Below are 18,162 nucleotides of genomic sequence, written 5' to 3'. Positions count from 1 at the left end.
CTACACCAGCATCACAACCATGTAAACCGTTCTTCGGGCCTCCACCCTTCCTCCCGCCGACACCTTTCTTTGTTTTTCCACCTATGCGCGTTTTTATTATGAGCACGAATTTGGAGGTAGCAATAGTATAAGAAAGTAAAATTGCAAATCTCTGACAACTATAATGTTTAGTCTAGTTGATCCTAACAAAATATGTTTGGAAATTATTGAAATCCCTTGATGTAAAAATATTTTTTTGCATTTTTAACCTGTTTATTAATTAATTTAATATATTTTAAATTCTCACAAAATGAAGTCATTGGAAATTCATATATAAAACTTTGTATTTTCAATATAAAATAAACCCATCAAATAACACATAATCAAATTTCATTCACTTGACTAATTTCAAGATTTTCATCATCAAATATTTTAGTAACTGTGAAATTTCCAAAATATTGTTACATAAACGACCATAATCTACATATGATCTTTTAAAATATATCGAAAATTTAAATTTTGTTTCCCAACTACTACGATTTTTTTAGTATAAAACTCCTCCTCTTCTTCACAAAGTGAACATATTATATAACTGGTGTCCATTGGACTTTCATATCGCAAATATACTTAGCTAATCAAATATAATGGACAAATCTCCATTTCCCCAAGTGCTCTTCATCTTTCTCCTGTTGATTGGTGTAGGTCGGTGTCCTTCCCTTATATATATAACGATTGCATGAATTTACACATCGCTCATAAATATCCATAGAGTGACATCGAAACTCAAATCCGATGCGGACAAAGTCTATTTTTGCTTATGTAATTTTACGATTCATAAAATCGTCTTCAAGCACTAACAAGTTTATGTAATAATTTGGGCAGGTTTTATTACGTCATCCAACGCAAAATTTTTGGGGCCGAGATGCAGAGATGACCATGACTGTGTAAAATATTGCCCGGAGAAACCAGTTTGTCTCGTGCGGTGGTGCATGGTTTGCGTTAGAAGTATGGAACCAAGCAAGATTGAGAAATGCAAGACTTCGGAGGATTGCAAGAGAACTTTGCTTGTGTGATGGACCTTAGAAAAGATTCAATCATCACATAAAAAATCTTATTAGTTTGAAATAATATGGGCATTATGTATTGACCTTGTTACGAGGATCTTAACGATATTAATAAATTTTAAGTTTTTGGAATATTTTTCTCTGCTTTTAACCATTATCATCGGTTCAGTTCAACCTACTTTTAGATAATTGTCTAAGTGTGTATTCAACGATTTACATTTATTCATACATGTAGGGTACATGATTTTTTATGTAGATCTTACGTGTGAGAATGGATGTGAATTATTGGATGCATCAGGATAATGTCACAAGGGTGACATCTCATTAACCTGCATGATCCATCATTCGGATAATCCAACATAAGATGACTCAAATAATAATCAACCGAATATATATCCTTTATTTTTATAACTTCTCCATGAGTTTTTTTTTTAATTTATTTATTTTTAATTTAGCCATATGCATTCGATGCAATACGACATGAAACTCATTTCTCATGATATTACTGTAAGTTAATGGCAAGGCGAATGGTTACCTCCCCTGTATAAACGCGCGAGTTTTAGCACAATCTCGCTAGCAGCTTAATTGCCTCAAATAATTATATATAATTGATTTCTGGATCAAGAATGATAAATAACATTCTAATATTGGTTGGTCACTTATTTGATTTCTTTTTAGAGTTTAGAAATTGGTTCTCTATAAGTTAAGATTGGAACCTTTCTTGTTTTTCAATGCATAATAAATGGACTATCATAAAATTCTTCTATAATTTTGAATGAATTAGAGGAGCAGTTTGATACTTTCTAAGGTTTAGAAAAGGAAAAATTATATATAATTTTGCTCTCGTAAACCTCTGTATACATTTGCCTACTGAAACTCTAGTATTACGATGCAATCACTTTAAGAAATTTAATTATGGGAAAGACTCATTCCTCGGATTACAAATGTTTCATATTTTACAAAGTGTTTGTGTAAATTCTTAAGAAAACTGGATATGAAAGTATATTTTCATCATTGTTTTTATATTGTAGGAATCAAAAATACCATTTATTCCGCAGCAAAGAGTTTGGGCCAGTGCTCATGGATATTGTTCCAAAACCAAGTAATTCAACATCTTCTTGAAGTTATGGATTGCGTTTTTGGTTTATGATATGCAGTTGTGTTATTATTGTTTTTTGTTTATTAAAATTTGAAAATGTTTAGAATTTTTATTAGTAGGATACATTTTAGTTGGCCCTCTAAGTGTAATTTGAATATTAGAATTTTGATTCTCTGTGTTCTATTAGACTATTACCCATTAGTGAAGCTAGTGTTCAAAGACTTTATTAAGGTTATACCGTATGTTCTACGTTTAGTTCTTCATCAAATAACATTGAAGAATATAGTGAATATCTTAATTTTTTTGCCAACATTTTTATTGATAAATGGTTGTGTGATGATGCATATATTCATCTTGAAAGAAGTTTCTAAATATTGAATTTGTGATGCATTTTTAAAATATTAAAAGATGATCATAAATTGTAATGCATTTATAAAAAAAATGTCATCACAAATCTTATTATAGTGACTCTTTTTGTCACTACAACAACTGAACAACTATTTTTATGTTTTAGTGACACTAGCTAGGAGATGTCACAAGATAGTGTTGGTTAGAGGATTCTAGTGCTTAATTTAAGGGATCAAGTTCATTATACTCTGAAAATTTCATTCTCACTTCTCTTTTATAATTAATTTAATTTATATTCAAAATAAAGATAATACAAATCATATTACCATTTGAAATTAATTTAAAATAATGACTCAAAAAATACAAAATAACACCATGGTCTCTTAGAACTTAATAAACAGTAACAGATTATATAAAAATATGTTAGGTGTTTGTATATGAATTTTTCTAAAAAATACTGAAAAAAAGTTCATTAATGAATTGGTCGGAAAAGTAATGGGATTGCATGTCTAAACTCTTCGTAGAAAACCACAAAAGGAAAATTTACGAGATACAAAAATCATACGTTAGTTCTCCAAAATCATTAATCACCACAAAATCTAACCACGCATGTTTAAAACTGAAGAAAATTCCAATCAGCAAACGTTATCAAGCACCAGGCGCCGCATCCTTAGCTTTGCCATGCAGATACCCGCCGTACTGTATGGCGTAATCCTTCACATGGCTGGCCGTATCAGCCATCCGGGTCCTCGCGTAGTCGACCCTATCTGAACCCGGAGGGTGGAACCCCCTGAAATACCGGTACAGCCAGGAAGCCGCGGCGGCGGCGGAGACTCCGAACCCGAAGAACGAGAGGAAGCCAGCTATGGCGATGAACACCAAGGTTCCGAGGGGGACCCATATGGGGCTGGAGATGAGAATTATCGGCACCAAAAAAATGAGGCCGAGGACTGTGGCGGTGAGCGTCAGCCCTGTGAGGAGGAGGAGAATGCCACCGGAGATGACGAGGGTGGCGAATCCCACGAGCTGGGTGGAGTTGGGTGCGTGCTGTCTCAGTTTCTGGATGAATGAGGCGGCGGAGGTGGGTCTCCTGAGGGAATGCTGCTGATCGGCCATTGTTGTATGATCAGAGCACCACTGGATTCAACGGGTTTGTTGGAGAGATTAGAGGGGAGAGGGTGGAGGGCGTTTGGCGACACGTATGGGGGTTTGTTTCATGCATGCGAACGCGTGGATGCTGAACAGATTTCTATTTTTTAAAAAATAGTTGATATTTAAATTTATATTTATACAGCTTAAATACTCGTGTCTCTTCTTTCATATTGTTATTACAATCTCATACATATTATTTTTTTTAATTAATTTGATTTATATTTAAATATGTATAATAATATAATTGTTAAGATTAGTAAGAAGCAATACTCAATGTGAAATTATTATATTCAAATAAAAATCATATTATAATTATAAAAATTAATGAAAAGACATACTATAAATTGAAATTACAAAAAAATAACAATTACACCAATTTTTTTTATCTCTTTTATAAATATTTTTAATATATCAATTCATGTTAAACCCATACTTAATGGGTTTGATCAATCAGGTTCTTTCACAAGTTATGTGCATATGTATATATTTTTTTATATCTTTTACCTTTAACTAGTACATTATATTTATAATGGAAATTAAATAAAGAAATTTAAGCTAAGCTCTTTCTTATATCGAATTGAATATATGTTGGGTGTAATCTAATGCATATAATATTAACTTGTGCTTTACTAGAAATATTTTATTTCGTAATTGATGCTTGCCAAATATTTGTGATGGTCCGGTTTTTTATTATTTTGCTTTGTTTATAATAGTTCAATTAATAAAAGTACATTTCAATGCAAATTTTAATATAATCTAGTTAAATTTATTCATTTCTGAATCAGATATCGAACAAATCCACTAAAAAAACAATATAATATAAAAATATAAAAAGCTTAAATCTTGACAGTACCTCACAGTTAAATACATTTGGCATGCTTATTACATAAAATGAGATTAGAATGAAATAAGCATTCTCAACCTTATTCTTATTCATATGTTTGATTTTATCCTTAGAATGAAAATACTTATTCCAATGAGAAAAACTATTCTTGAGAATATGAGAATATTCATTCACATCATTCGGGTTTGGTTTTATCTATATATTCTCTACTTTTTAATAATAATAATAATAATAATAATAATAATAATAACAATAATAATAATAAATAAATAAATAATAAAAATAGTAATAAAATTAATTTTGAAAGGGTTGTTGCGCATAAATATACAGGAAATAATTATTTAAAACTAGTATANAAATAGTTGAGGATTTTTTTGTTCATTAAATTACTACGATAGGACAAAATAGGAAAACATATACGTCTTATGTTTAACAAAAAGAGTCGACTCTAAGTGAACACCTACAAGATATTTTTATGCAATTATTAAATTAAAAATATATATTATTTAATTTAAAATCATAAAAATTGTCGTTATTTTTTAAATTTTATTTGTTTTAATTGTATCGTTAATGCATTAGAATTTCGAAAAGTTAAAAAATATAATGTATCGTAATTTGGAGTATTTTAAATAAGTCTATTTATACATGATATATATTTTAAATAAGTCTATTTATACAAGAAGTACTTTATCAAGACTAAAAAACTGTATTTGTTAAGGTACAGATGTTAATATGATAATATTTGTTGGGATCAAAATGTGTTTAAAGAAAGGTTAATTAATAAACACTAATAATTTTTTAAAAAAACTCTAACTGGTCTTAACAGTTAAAACTATTTAATCTTTATAAATTAATTTGTACATTTTAATGACAATCGATAACGAGAAAAACTGTGTCAAGTGTCAAGGTCCTCATCCTTAACATATCGATCAGGTCTATCTGATAACAACCGTATAAATCAATGAGTCCGGAAATAATCTTGGCAAGCGTGGTTATGGCTAAAGCCTCATTTGACAGCCCCTGGCTCCAGATCTCGCCGCCGACCGTGCAGTCTTCCGCATCGGCGAAGCTTCTCGCCGAGTATATACCTCTGGCACTCAGGTTTTGGATTTTACTAAGATATTGCCTGTATATTTATGACATTGACGGGCCAACACACCATGACTCATTTGATGGCAGTCGGTGTGGGTGGACCTTACGTCCAAGTGCCATAAAAATATTGTACAAAAACCTTGCACAAGAAGTCACGCAGCACCTCGGCAGCAAGCTACACCAGCATCACAACCATGTAAACCGTTCTTCGGGCCTCCACCCTTCCTCCCGCCGACACCTTTCTTTGTTTTTCCACCTATGCGCGTTTTTATTATGAGCACGAATTTGGAGGTAGCAATAGTATAAGAAAGTAAAATTGCAAATCTCTGACAACTATAATGTTTAGTCTAGTTGATCCTAACAAAATATGTTTGGAAATTATTGAAATCCCTTGATGTAAAAATATTTTTTTGCATTTTTAACCTGTTTATTAATTAATTTAATATATTTTAAATTCTCACAAAATGAAGTCATTGGAAATTCATATATAAAACTTTGTATTTTCAATATAAAATAAACCCATCAAATAACACATAATCAAATTTCATTCACTTGACTAATTTCAAGATTTTCATCATCAAATATTTTAGTAACTGTGAAATTTCCAAAATATTGTTACATAAACGACCATAATCTACATATGATCTTTTAAAATATATCGAAAATTTAAATTTTGTTTCCCAACTACTACGATTTTTTTAGTATAAAACTCCTCCTCTTCTTCACAAAGTGAACATATTATATAACTGGTGTCCATTGGACTTTCATATCGCAAATATACTTAGCTAATCAAATATAATGGACAAATCTCCATTTCCCCAAGTGCTCTTCATCTTTCTCCTGTTGATTGGTGTAGGTCGGTGTCCTTCCCTTATATATATAACGATTGCATGAATTTACACATCGCTCATAAATATCCATAGAGTGACATCGAAACTCAAATCCGATGCGGACAAAGTCTATTTTTGCTTATGTAATTTTACGATTCATAAAATCGTCTTCAAGCACTAACAAGTTTATGTAATAATTTGGGCAGGTTTTATTACGTCATCCAACGCAAAATTTTTGGGGCCGAGATGCAGAGATGACCATGACTGTGTAAAATATTGCCCGGAGAAACCAGTTTGTCTCGTGCGGTGGTGCATGGTTTGCGTTAGAAGTATGGAACCAAGCAAGATTGAGAAATGCAAGACTTCGGAGGATTGCAAGAGAACTTTGCTTGTGTGATGGACCTTAGAAAAGATTCAATCATCACATAAAAAATCTTATTAGTTTGAAATAATATGGGCATTATGTATTGACCTTGTTACGAGGATCTTAACGATATTAATAAATTTTAAGTTTTTGGAATATTTTTCTCTGCTTTTAACCATTATCATCGGTTCAGTTCAACCTACTTTTAGATAATTGTCTAAGTGTGTATTCAACGATTTACATTTATTCATACATGTAGGGTACATGATTTTTTATGTAGATCTTACGTGTGAGAATGGATGTGAATTATTGGATGCATCAGGATAATGTCACAAGGGTGACATCTCATTAACCTGCATGATCCATCATTCGGATAATCCAACATAAGATGACTCAAATAATAATCAACCGAATATATATCCTTTATTTTTATAACTTCTCCATGAGTTTTTTTTTTAATTTATTTATTTTTAATTTAGCCATATGCATTCGATGCAATACGACATGAAACTCATTTCTCATGATATTACTGTAAGTTAATGGCAAGGCGAATGGTTACCTCCCCTGTATAAACGCGCGAGTTTTAGCACAATCTCGCTAGCAGCTTAATTGCCTCAAATAATTATATATAATTGATTTCTGGATCAAGAATGATAAATAACATTCTAATATTGGTTGGTCACTTATTTGATTTCTTTTTAGAGTTTAGAAATTGGTTCTCTATAAGTTAAGATTGGAACCTTTCTTGTTTTTCAATGCATAATAAATGGACTATCATAAAATTCTTCTATAATTTTGAATGAATTAGAGGAGCAGTTTGATACTTTCTAAGGTTTAGAAAAGGAAAAATTATATATAATTTTGCTCTCGTAAACCTCTGTATACATTTGCCTACTGAAACTCTAGTATTACGATGCAATCACTTTAAGAAATTTAATTATGGGAAAGACTCATTCCTCGGATTACAAATGTTTCATATTTTACAAAGTGTTTGTGTAAATTCTTAAGAAAACTGGATATGAAAGTATATTTTCATCATTGTTTTTATATTGTAGGAATCAAAAATACCATTTATTCCGCAGCAAAGAGTTTGGGCCAGTGCTCATGGATATTGTTCCAAAACCAAGTAATTCAACATCTTCTTGAAGTTATGGATTGCGTTTTTGGTTTATGATATGCAGTTGTGTTATTATTGTTTTTTGTTTATTAAAATTTGAAAATGTTTAGAATTTTTATTAGTAGGATACATTTTAGTTGGCCCTCTAAGTGTAATTTGAATATTAGAATTTTGATTCTCTGTGTTCTATTAGACTATTACCCATTAGTGAAGCTAGTGTTCAAAGACTTTATTAAGGTTATACCGTATGTTCTACGTTTAGTTCTTCATCAAATAACATTGAAGAATATAGTGAATATCTTAATTTTTTTGCCAACATTTTTATTGATAAATGGTTGTGTGATGATGCATATATTCATCTTGAAAGAAGTTTCTAAATATTGAATTTGTGATGCATTTTTAAAATATTAAAAGATGATCATAAATTGTAATGCATTTATAAAAAAAATGTCATCACAAATCTTATTATAGTGACTCTTTTTGTCACTACAACAACTGAACAACTATTTTTATGTTTTAGTGACACTAGCTAGGAGATGTCACAAGATAGTGTTGGTTAGAGGATTCTAGTGCTTAATTTAAGGGATCAAGTTCATTATACTCTGAAAATTTCATTCTCACTTCTCTTTTATAATTAATTTAATTTATATTCAAAATAAAGATAATACAAATCATATTACCATTTGAAATTAATTTAAAATAATGACTCAAAAAATACAAAATAACACCATGGTCTCTTAGAACTTAATAAACAGTAACAGATTATATAAAAATATGTTAGGTGTTTGTATATGAATTTTTCTAAAAAATACTGAAAAAAAGTTCATTAATGAATTGGTCGGAAAAGTAATGGGATTGCATGTCTAAACTCTTCGTAGAAAACCACAAAAGGAAAATTTACGAGATACAAAAATCATACGTTAGTTCTCCAAAATCATTAATCACCACAAAATCTAACCACGCATGTTTAAAACTGAAGAAAATTCCAATCAGCAAACGTTATCAAGCACCAGGCGCCGCATCCTTAGCTTTGCCATGCAGATACCCGCCGTACTGTATGGCGTAATCCTTCACATGGCTGGCCGTATCAGCCATCCGGGTCCTCGCGTAGTCGACCCTATCTGAACCCGGAGGGTGGAACCCCCTGAAATACCGGTACAGCCAGGAAGCCGCGGCGGCGGCGGAGACTCCGAACCCGAAGAACGAGAGGAAGCCAGCTATGGCGATGAACACCAAGGTTCCGAGGGGGACCCATATGGGGCTGGAGATGAGAATTATCGGCACCAAAAAAATGAGGCCGAGGACTGTGGCGGTGAGCGTCAGCCCTGTGAGGAGGAGGAGAATGCCACCGGAGATGACGAGGGTGGCGAATCCCACGAGCTGGGTGGAGTTGGGTGCGTGCTGTCTCAGTTTCTGGATGAATGAGGCGGCGGAGGTGGGTCTCCTGAGGGAATGCTGCTGATCGGCCATTGTTGTATGATCAGAGCACCACTGGATTCAACGGGTTTGTTGGAGAGATTAGAGGGGAGAGGGTGGAGGGCGTTTGGCGACACGTATGGGGGTTTGTTTCATGCATGCGAACGCGTGGATGCTGAACAGATTTCTATTTTTTAAAAAATAGTTGATATTTAAATTTATATTTATACAGCTTAAATACTCGTGTCTCTTCTTTCATATTGTTATTACAATCTCATACATATTATTTTTTTTAATTAATTTGATTTATATTTAAATATGTATAATAATATAATTGTTAAGATTAGTAAGAAGCAATACTCAATGTGAAATTATTATATTCAAATAAAAATCATATTATAATTATAAAAATTAATGAAAAGACATACTATAAATTGAAATTACAAAAAAATAACAATTACACCAATTTTTTTTATCTCTTTTATAAATATTTTTAATATATCAATTCATGTTAAACCCATACTTAATGGGTTTGATCAATCAGGTTCTTTCACAAGTTATGTGCATATGTATATATTTTTTTATATCTTTTACCTTTAACTAGTACATTATATTTATAATGGAAATTAAATAAAGAAATTTAAGCTAAGCTCTTTCTTATATCGAATTGAATATATGTTGGGTGTAATCTAATGCATATAATATTAACTTGTGCTTTACTAGAAATATTTTATTTCGTAATTGATGCTTGCCAAATATTTGTGATGGTCCGGTTTTTTATTATTTTGCTTTGTTTATAATAGTTCAATTAATAAAAGTACATTTCAATGCAAATTTTAATATAATCTAGTTAAATTTATTCATTTCTGAATCAGATATCGAACAAATCCACTAAAAAAACAATATAATATAAAAATATAAAAAGCTTAAATCTTGACAGTACCTCACAGTTAAATACATTTGGCATGCTTATTACATAAAATGAGATTAGAATGAAATAAGCATTCTCAACCTTATTCTTATTCATATGTTTGATTTTATCCTTAGAATGAAAATACTTATTCCAATGAGAAAAACTATTCTTGAGAATATGAGAATATTCATTCACATCATTCGGGTTTGGTTTTATCTATATATTCTCTACTTTTTAATAATAATAATAATAATAATAATAATAATAATAACAATAATAATAATAAATAAATAAATAATAAAAATAGTAATAAAATTAATTTTGAAAGGGTTGTTGCGCATAAATATACAGGAAATAATTATTTAAAACTAGTATATCAGAATTCAGTGTTGTGCTCGGTGTTGTCAGCACGGCAGCGGAAATTAATTATTTAGCACACTAATATAACTTTAACAAATAGACACTTGGGTTAAATTAAGCACAAGTACTAATACTTGTGCGATGCCTTATGGCAAAAAATTCACTAGGAAATTATGTAAATCGTTTACACCAAAATCAATACTAGTGAAATAAAACTAAACTAAATTCCTTAATATTCCAAGTAATTAAAATACATCAAAAACTCAAATTAAATACTATATGCATAAATAAAAACGTATTGCAACAAAACCAAACGTAACCACTCTTTGATCAACACTCTGCGTCAGTGTTGTTCTTGAGTGTTGGCAACACCAATCGGCAACACGGTCACGTGGTAGACATGACACTCAAGCTCCTTACGCAAATCTCCAATACTGAATTAATTCCAGCAGAACTCTTGTAGCCGTCCCACTTAATATCCTCTCCTTGTCCACCTTTTTATATTAAGTACTTATTTTTTTCTAAATCTTCAAGGATCCTTTCCACCTATAAATAAGGAAAACTCAAGTTTATAGGAATCAAACTCTAATTTAAAGCAGATAAAAACTTGTGTGCGACTGTCTCACGGGTCATATTTTGTGAGACGGATATCTTATTTGGATCATTCATGAAAAAGTATTACTTTTTATGCTAAGAGTATTACTTTTTATTGTGAATATCGATAGGGTTTACCCGTCTCACAGCTAAAGATTCGTGAGACCGTCTCACAAGAGACCTACTCTTTAAAGCAAATACTTTATATCTTATAGATAAGTTTCCTACTTAAATAAATAATTCCTAACAGTAGGATTCTCTATATCTAGGAAATTAAAGCTATAAGATTTATCTAGAAGTGCAAAATCGAAATAAAATCTTAATAGACTTTTGAAATAAAATATTCCTTTCAAATTTTACTAATAAAAATATAAGAATAATTTTATAACAAAAATAAATATAACAATGGGAAACTATTATCATCAAAATTTCAAATTATATTTGTAGCAACAATAAATATAAAATACTTTTCTAATATATATTTTCACGTGTTTATTACCATTCCTTCAAAGCGTTTATATTATGAATACTTGTTATATTTCACAGGTTTAGTTTTGAAAAACCGATAAATAAAAATTGAATGAAATTACTGTTTGAGGATCCTATATTACTCGAGTAAAGTACTAAGGTGTCAACTTTGACCAAACTTCATTTGCGCCATATTTTTCAGAAGTAAAATAAAATATATGATCGCATGAATAAGTCATCCACCTTTATCATCTAATAATATTTAAAATTTTAATGTTACGTATTTTTTTAAAGAGAAATTACTATTCAACATTTGGGAAACTATCCAATTTAGTTATTTACGTTGTCATAACTTTTTTTAATTTTCTAATATTTCAGAATTACGTTTTATTCATGTAACTGTCTTTTGTTTATTTTTATTCTTATTTTGTCGGAGTTTGACATATCGTCAGTTTTCTGAAGTCACGTCATTATTTTTCAATGACACATCAACATTTTTTAATTTCACATCAACCAAATTGAAAGAAGACTCAAAAAAAAGAAATTATAAGACTAAAAAACAACTTTAACTAATTAAATTACCAAAACAGAAAATATAATACATAAAAGACTAAATTTATTATTTTCTCTCAACATGCAATAGAAAATATATAATTTTATTTAAAGTGTTTGAATACTAACAACACATAGTGAGTATATTATATTATTATTTTTTATTAACATATAATATTAAATAAAATATGAAACAGTTAATAAAAATTTAAACAATATAATCATTATATAAATTGGCCCCTAGTGATCCCATTCCGCCACCTCTCAGTTTTTCTTGTTTCTTCCTCACATACATTTTCCGTCTCCTATCCCTAACGGAAAATGTCTCAGAGAGCCAACCGCCACCAGCGGCGGCCGTCGCAGGGTGTGTTCGTTATTCCTGAAAACCTTTCCACCCCTCCCCTGGAGGACACTGCTCCACCGCCGCCTGCCGCTCAAGCTCCGGTTCCACCGAAAGAAAGGAGCGGCGGCGGGAACATTCACTTGCCGCCGCAGCCTCCAGAAAAGCCGGCAGAAGAAAGGCCCATTTTGGGTCGTTCTACCAAATGATAAGCTACTGATGATCCGCCGCTATGATAAAGTATTAAATAAAATTAATCTTTTAGACTGTCTCTATAGATATAATATATTGTATTAATAAGATTTATCAGAAAAATTGTCGCAATGTTTGCATTAGCATTTGTATTAATCAGAGATCTCATTTTCTTGCTTTTGTTCAGCTTAATATTTTTTTTCCTGAAATTAATGTAATTTCTGCATTAAATACAAAAAAAAACATATCTATGATTTATCTCTATGTTCAATTTTTAAAAGTATTCGGAGATTAATCGCTATATTTTTGTTTTATTAAATTGATATATACTAACGTATTTCTGTATAAATTGTAAGTAAAATTTAGTGCATATAATTTAATTTAATAATTAATAAAAAAAATTAAAAGATTATTTATTTTATGTTAAGTTAAATTAAATTAAATATAATTCACAGTAATTTTTAAATTCAACGGTTTGAGAACGTAATCAATGAGATCCATCACAACAAAAAATTCTAACAACGACCAACTAATTCATTGTTTATTTCTAAAAAAAATGATTGTTTTATTCTAAAAAATAAATAAAAAGACCAAAACTCAACATTTATATTTAAAAATTATATTCATATATTTACAATTAATTCAAAAAACTAGTATATTTAATCAAATTTAATATTGAGTTTAACGTGTATGTATTCTTCGCGTGTAAAATATAATAATTTTATTATATTGTATGCTTCATGTGTAAAATATGATATCTAAAATAATGCTTTCTATATGATCTATGCTATATTATAATATTAAACTTGAAGACATTACACTAACAAGATATTATTGTAGGACTTATTTAATATTGGAAAAAAATTATATTATTATAAATTCATTAACACAACAAACTATCTGTCTTATCAATTTACTAACATAGTGTCCAAAAATAAATCAATTCTTTTTTTTAAAAAAAAAAAAGAATTTTAACTGTGATAAATGACAAAAATGTTTAACCAACATGTAGAAATTGTGGCGGCGTTTTATTTCCATAATTTCAAAAGTTTGAATAATGAAGAAAAAGTGCACCGACAATAAAGTTTGCGGTCAACCATGAGCATCAATTTAAGTCAAAATTGAATCTTTTAAGACACTGACACATTCCGCGTTATATTATGCTGTGTTGAATAATGTTTATTTTATATATTATTAATTCAGCATCGTTTTCTTGAATCTCCAATTTTGTACAATCTCTGACTTGAAGGAAAACTCGAATGATTTAAGTTTAATCCAACAAATAACCCTTGCGGCATTTCATTTTTTTTTTATGACAACTGAACGGGTAGTAAACTTTGAAGTTAACACAGTACCCTGCAAAATCATGTCACAGATATATATTTTTCCCTTTTGTTCTAATTTTTGGTGTCACATGCTATGTGTGTTTTATATAAATAAACTTGTAAAAAAATACAGAGCAAGCCTAGTAGAAAGTTGAGACCGAAGCACATCCCGAATTGGTCTCGAAAATATTTTGCTGGCCTTCAACAGGCAATAATTTGATGGGCTTCAACAACCAGTTGGACACATATGATTCCTGTCTTCTAAATTTTCATTTTCAAAATCAATCCCCGTGATTTTTTGGTTTAAAATCCTTTAGCTTGTATTTGGATAAATGGGTTTGTAATCCATGTAATTCAATAATATTTTTATTGTTAACAATGAAGTAATTGATGAAATATTAAATTTATACCCAATTATTTACATATTAGTTTTATACTAGGTAGAATATAATTCAAATGCTTCGATTATTGTGTGAACTTCAAATATATCATAATTAATATAAAACATATAAGAGTTGGATTTGAAGTTCATTGTTTTGATTCTCTAAAACTATAAAAATACATTTAAATATATTTGAAATCAATGTGTTTAAATTCCATAAATCTAAACATAATCTTAATTTCATATCTATTGAAAATGAAATAAGCCCGGATGGTTTTTCAGCCCTGTTTTATCAGAAATTTTGGGATGTAGTAGGGGGAGATGTTACAGAAGCTGCACTTCAAATACTTAACGAGGGAGCACCGTTTAATCGGTGGAAAGAGACACTAGTTACACTCATCCCGAAAGTGAAAGATCCGAAGCTCATGTCTGAATTTAGACCGATAAGCCTTTGCAATGTTTCTTATAAGATTGTTGCTAGGGCTATAACCAATCGGCTCCGCCCTATTCTCTCAAAAATCATTGGATCGTCTCAACGTTTTTTCATCCCGGGCCGCCTGACTACAGATAATGTCATTGTGGGTTTTGAAATATTACACTGGTTGAGAAACAGGAAAGTTGGCAGGTGTGGTTATGCTGCTTTAAAGCTAGATATGAGCAAGGCATACGACCGGGTGGAGTGGGATTTCCTGCAAGCATTGATGACGCGCATTGGGTTTGATTCTCGATGGATCGACCTGCTAATGAGATGTGTCAGAACAGTATCTTATTCTTTCCGGGTTAATCAAGAAGTGGTGGGACTGTTAACTCCAGGCAGAGGACTACGCCAAGGTGATCCTCTATCACCANTTGGTTGAGAAACAGGAAAGTGGGCAGGTGTGGTTATGCTGCTTTAAAGATAGATATGAGCAAGGCATACGACAGGGTGGAGTGGGATTTCTTGCAAGCATTGATGACGCGCATTGGGTTTGATCCTCGATGGATCGACCTGCTAATGAGATGTGTCAGAACAGTATCTTATTCTTTCCGGGTTAATCAAGAGGTGGTGGGACCGTTAACTCCAGGCAGAGGACTACGCCAAGGTGATCCTCTATCACCATGTCTATTCGTGTTGTGTACTCAGAGTCTGTCGGCGTTAATCACATCTTTTGAGCGGAGAGGGTTAATTAAAGGGGTAAAGATAGCAACATCCAGCCCATCAATCTCCCACTTGTTTTTCGCAGATGACAGTTTGGTATTCTTTCGAGCTNGGTATCTTATTCTTTCCGGGTTAATCAAGAGGTGGTGGGACCGTTAACTCCAGGCAAAGGACTACGCCAAGGTGATCCTCTATCACCATATCTATTCGTGTTGTGTACTCAGAGTCTGTCGGCGTTAATCACATCTTTNGTACCGGTAGCTCAACGCCATGATCTGTATCTCGGGCTGCCTACAGTATCATTGAAAAGCAAGAGACTTCAGTTCAAATATCTAGTGGAGAGGGTGTTGAAACGTATTCAAGGATGGAACCACAAAAGTTTTTCTACAGGAGGAAAGGAGGTGCTCATTAAATCTGTCCTTCANTCAATTTCTCCAAATCAGCTCTATCTTTCAGCCCTAATACAAATCCATTGGTCATTGACTCGATCAAAACGATACTTACTATACCGATAGCTCAACGCCATGATCTGTATCTCGGGCTGCCTACAGTATCATTGAAAAGCAAGAGACTTCAGTTCAAATATCTAGTGGAGAGGGTGTTGAAACGTATTCAAGGATGGAACCACAAAAGTTTTTCTACATGAGGAAAGGAGGTGCTCATTAAATCTGTCCTTCAGTCGATCCCGACTTATGCCATGTCTTGTTTTAAAATACCCGCGCAGATATGTGAAGAGATAGAAAAAGCATGTGCCAATTTTTGGTGGGGGTTAGATAATGGAAAATGGAATATGCACTGGCAATCTTGCGACGCCCTCTGCCAACCAAAATGTCGAGGGGGCCTTGGTTTCAGGAAAATGACAGAATTCAATCGGGCACTTTTAGCCAAACAATTCTGGCGTCTGCTCAGAGAGCCTGACTCTCTTACATACCGAGTCCTTAAAGGAAGATACTTCAAACATGGGACATCATGGAAGCGAGGCTTGGTAACAACCCATCATACATTTAGAGATCACTAATCTGGAGTAAAGACGTAATTTCTGATGGAGTTCTATGGCGTGTGGGCGATGGCCAAGACATTCGAATATTTGATGATAAATGGATCCCTAGTATGAAGAATAAACTGGAAGCTTCTCTGGTCCCGTGGGCTCAGGATTTGACTGTCAGCTCTCTAATTCGAGAAGGAGCTTGGGATTCTGAACTCATATCCAACACTTTCAACACTCATGTTGCAAGTGAAATCTTAAAAATCCCCCTCTCAACAAGTGATTACAAGGATGCACGTTTCTGGAGACATGACTCTAAAGGCAAGTACTCTCTTCGTGATGGCTACAGGTCACATAGTGGAATGTTTGATCCTCCAGCGCATCAATCGGCTTTCCCCAACGAAGATTGGTGGGCTTTCATCTGGAGCCTTTCACTTCCTCCTAAGATCCGTATTTTTTGGTGGCATGTCTCGCATGATTGTATTCCCACGAATCATAACCTCTGGCGGCACCATGTCCCAGTTACTGGTAGTTGCTCACTATGTTGTGCCTCTACTGACTCAACCTGTCATTCTTTATTCTTTTGCTCAGTGATCAGACACCTGTGGAAAACATCTCAGTTCTCTCATTTGCTTAAGGTAGCCAATTCAAATCACACAATGGAACTTTGCCTATGGATGAAGGACAAACTACTAAAGTCGGAGTTCGAATCATTTGCGATGCATACTTGGGCTGTTTGGAAGGAACGACAGAGTTATACTCATGGGACTAGAGGTCAAAGGATAGCAGATAATGTTGATTGGTGTGGGGTGATGTTACGCAAATTCCATCATGTGAACTTGCAACTCAATCAAAATAATGTCGTGCACCGACAACCTAAACTACAAAGGTGGTCTCCTCCGGGTTTTGGATTTTTGAAATTGAACACTGATGCATGTGTCAATAAAGAAGCAGATTGGTACAATATAGGAGGGGTTCTAAGAGATCATCAAGGTCGTCCTTTGCTGGCCTTCGGGAAGCAAATCTCACAGCTATTTCGGTGGTCCATGGAGAACTTCTAGCGGTCCTTGAAGGGGTAAAACTACTTTCTGAGAATAATTTCATTAATGTTTTGGTAGAAATAGATTCCTTACTGGCTGTGCAAGCAGTCGCAGCCACGTAGGATGATCTTGGCTATGTTGGTATTTGTGCTTCAGAGATTGGAAAACGTTTCAGAAGCCTTGCAATCTCGGAGTTTTCTCATGTTTACAGGTCGGCTAACAAAGTAGCCCATCATTTAGCTCGTTTTGTTTCTTACTCCCGTCCATCTTTTGTATGGTTGAATGGCGAGTTTCCTTCTTGGTTAGTTCAGCTTGTAATGTATGATTTATCTCAATAAAGTTACAAGTTTTCTATCCAAAAAAAAAAATCTTGTATATGGTTTCGCTACGTATTTGGTTGACATAATATAATACACAAATGGAGTGGAGAATGTCATTCCTGATATTATTAATTATCTTTTACATTTATTTTTACAATAATATCAAACAATATAAGTTTGGCCCAAATTCATTTAAAATAATTCTCAACCAATTCAAGATGAGTCGAGGATCACTATTTCAATTATAT

General features: G+C 32.5%; 2 protein-coding genes across 2 annotated transcripts; both read right to left on the bottom strand.

Annotated features, from left to right (window-relative positions):
- Positions 1 to 2,946: 2,946 nt before the first annotated feature.
- LOC140960999 (oleosin G-like) lies at positions 2,947 to 3,672 on the bottom strand. Its single transcript, XM_073419327.1, has one exon. It carries the CDS (start codon positions 3,604 to 3,606, stop codon positions 3,139 to 3,141), a length of 468 nt encoding a protein of 155 aa, XP_073275428.1. The 5' UTR covers positions 3,607 to 3,672; the 3' UTR covers positions 2,947 to 3,138.
- A 5,026-nt stretch (positions 3,673 to 8,698) lies between these two features.
- On the bottom strand, positions 8,699 to 9,425 carry LOC140960991 (oleosin G-like). The gene has a single exon (XM_073419320.1). The coding sequence runs from the start codon at positions 9,357 to 9,359 to the stop codon at positions 8,892 to 8,894; it is 468 nt and encodes a 155-aa protein (XP_073275421.1). The 5' UTR covers positions 9,360 to 9,425; the 3' UTR covers positions 8,699 to 8,891.
- Positions 9,426 to 18,162: the final 8,737 nt, after the last annotated feature.

Source organism: Primulina huaijiensis, chromosome 2, assembly GCF_012295235.1.
Source record: "Primulina huaijiensis isolate GDHJ02 chromosome 2, ASM1229523v2, whole genome shotgun sequence".
In the NCBI taxonomy this organism is placed as follows: domain Eukaryota; kingdom Viridiplantae; phylum Streptophyta; class Magnoliopsida; order Lamiales; family Gesneriaceae; genus Primulina; species Primulina huaijiensis.
Note: the sequence above shows the minus strand (reverse complement) of the source record. Positions and strands in the feature narration are given on the sequence as shown.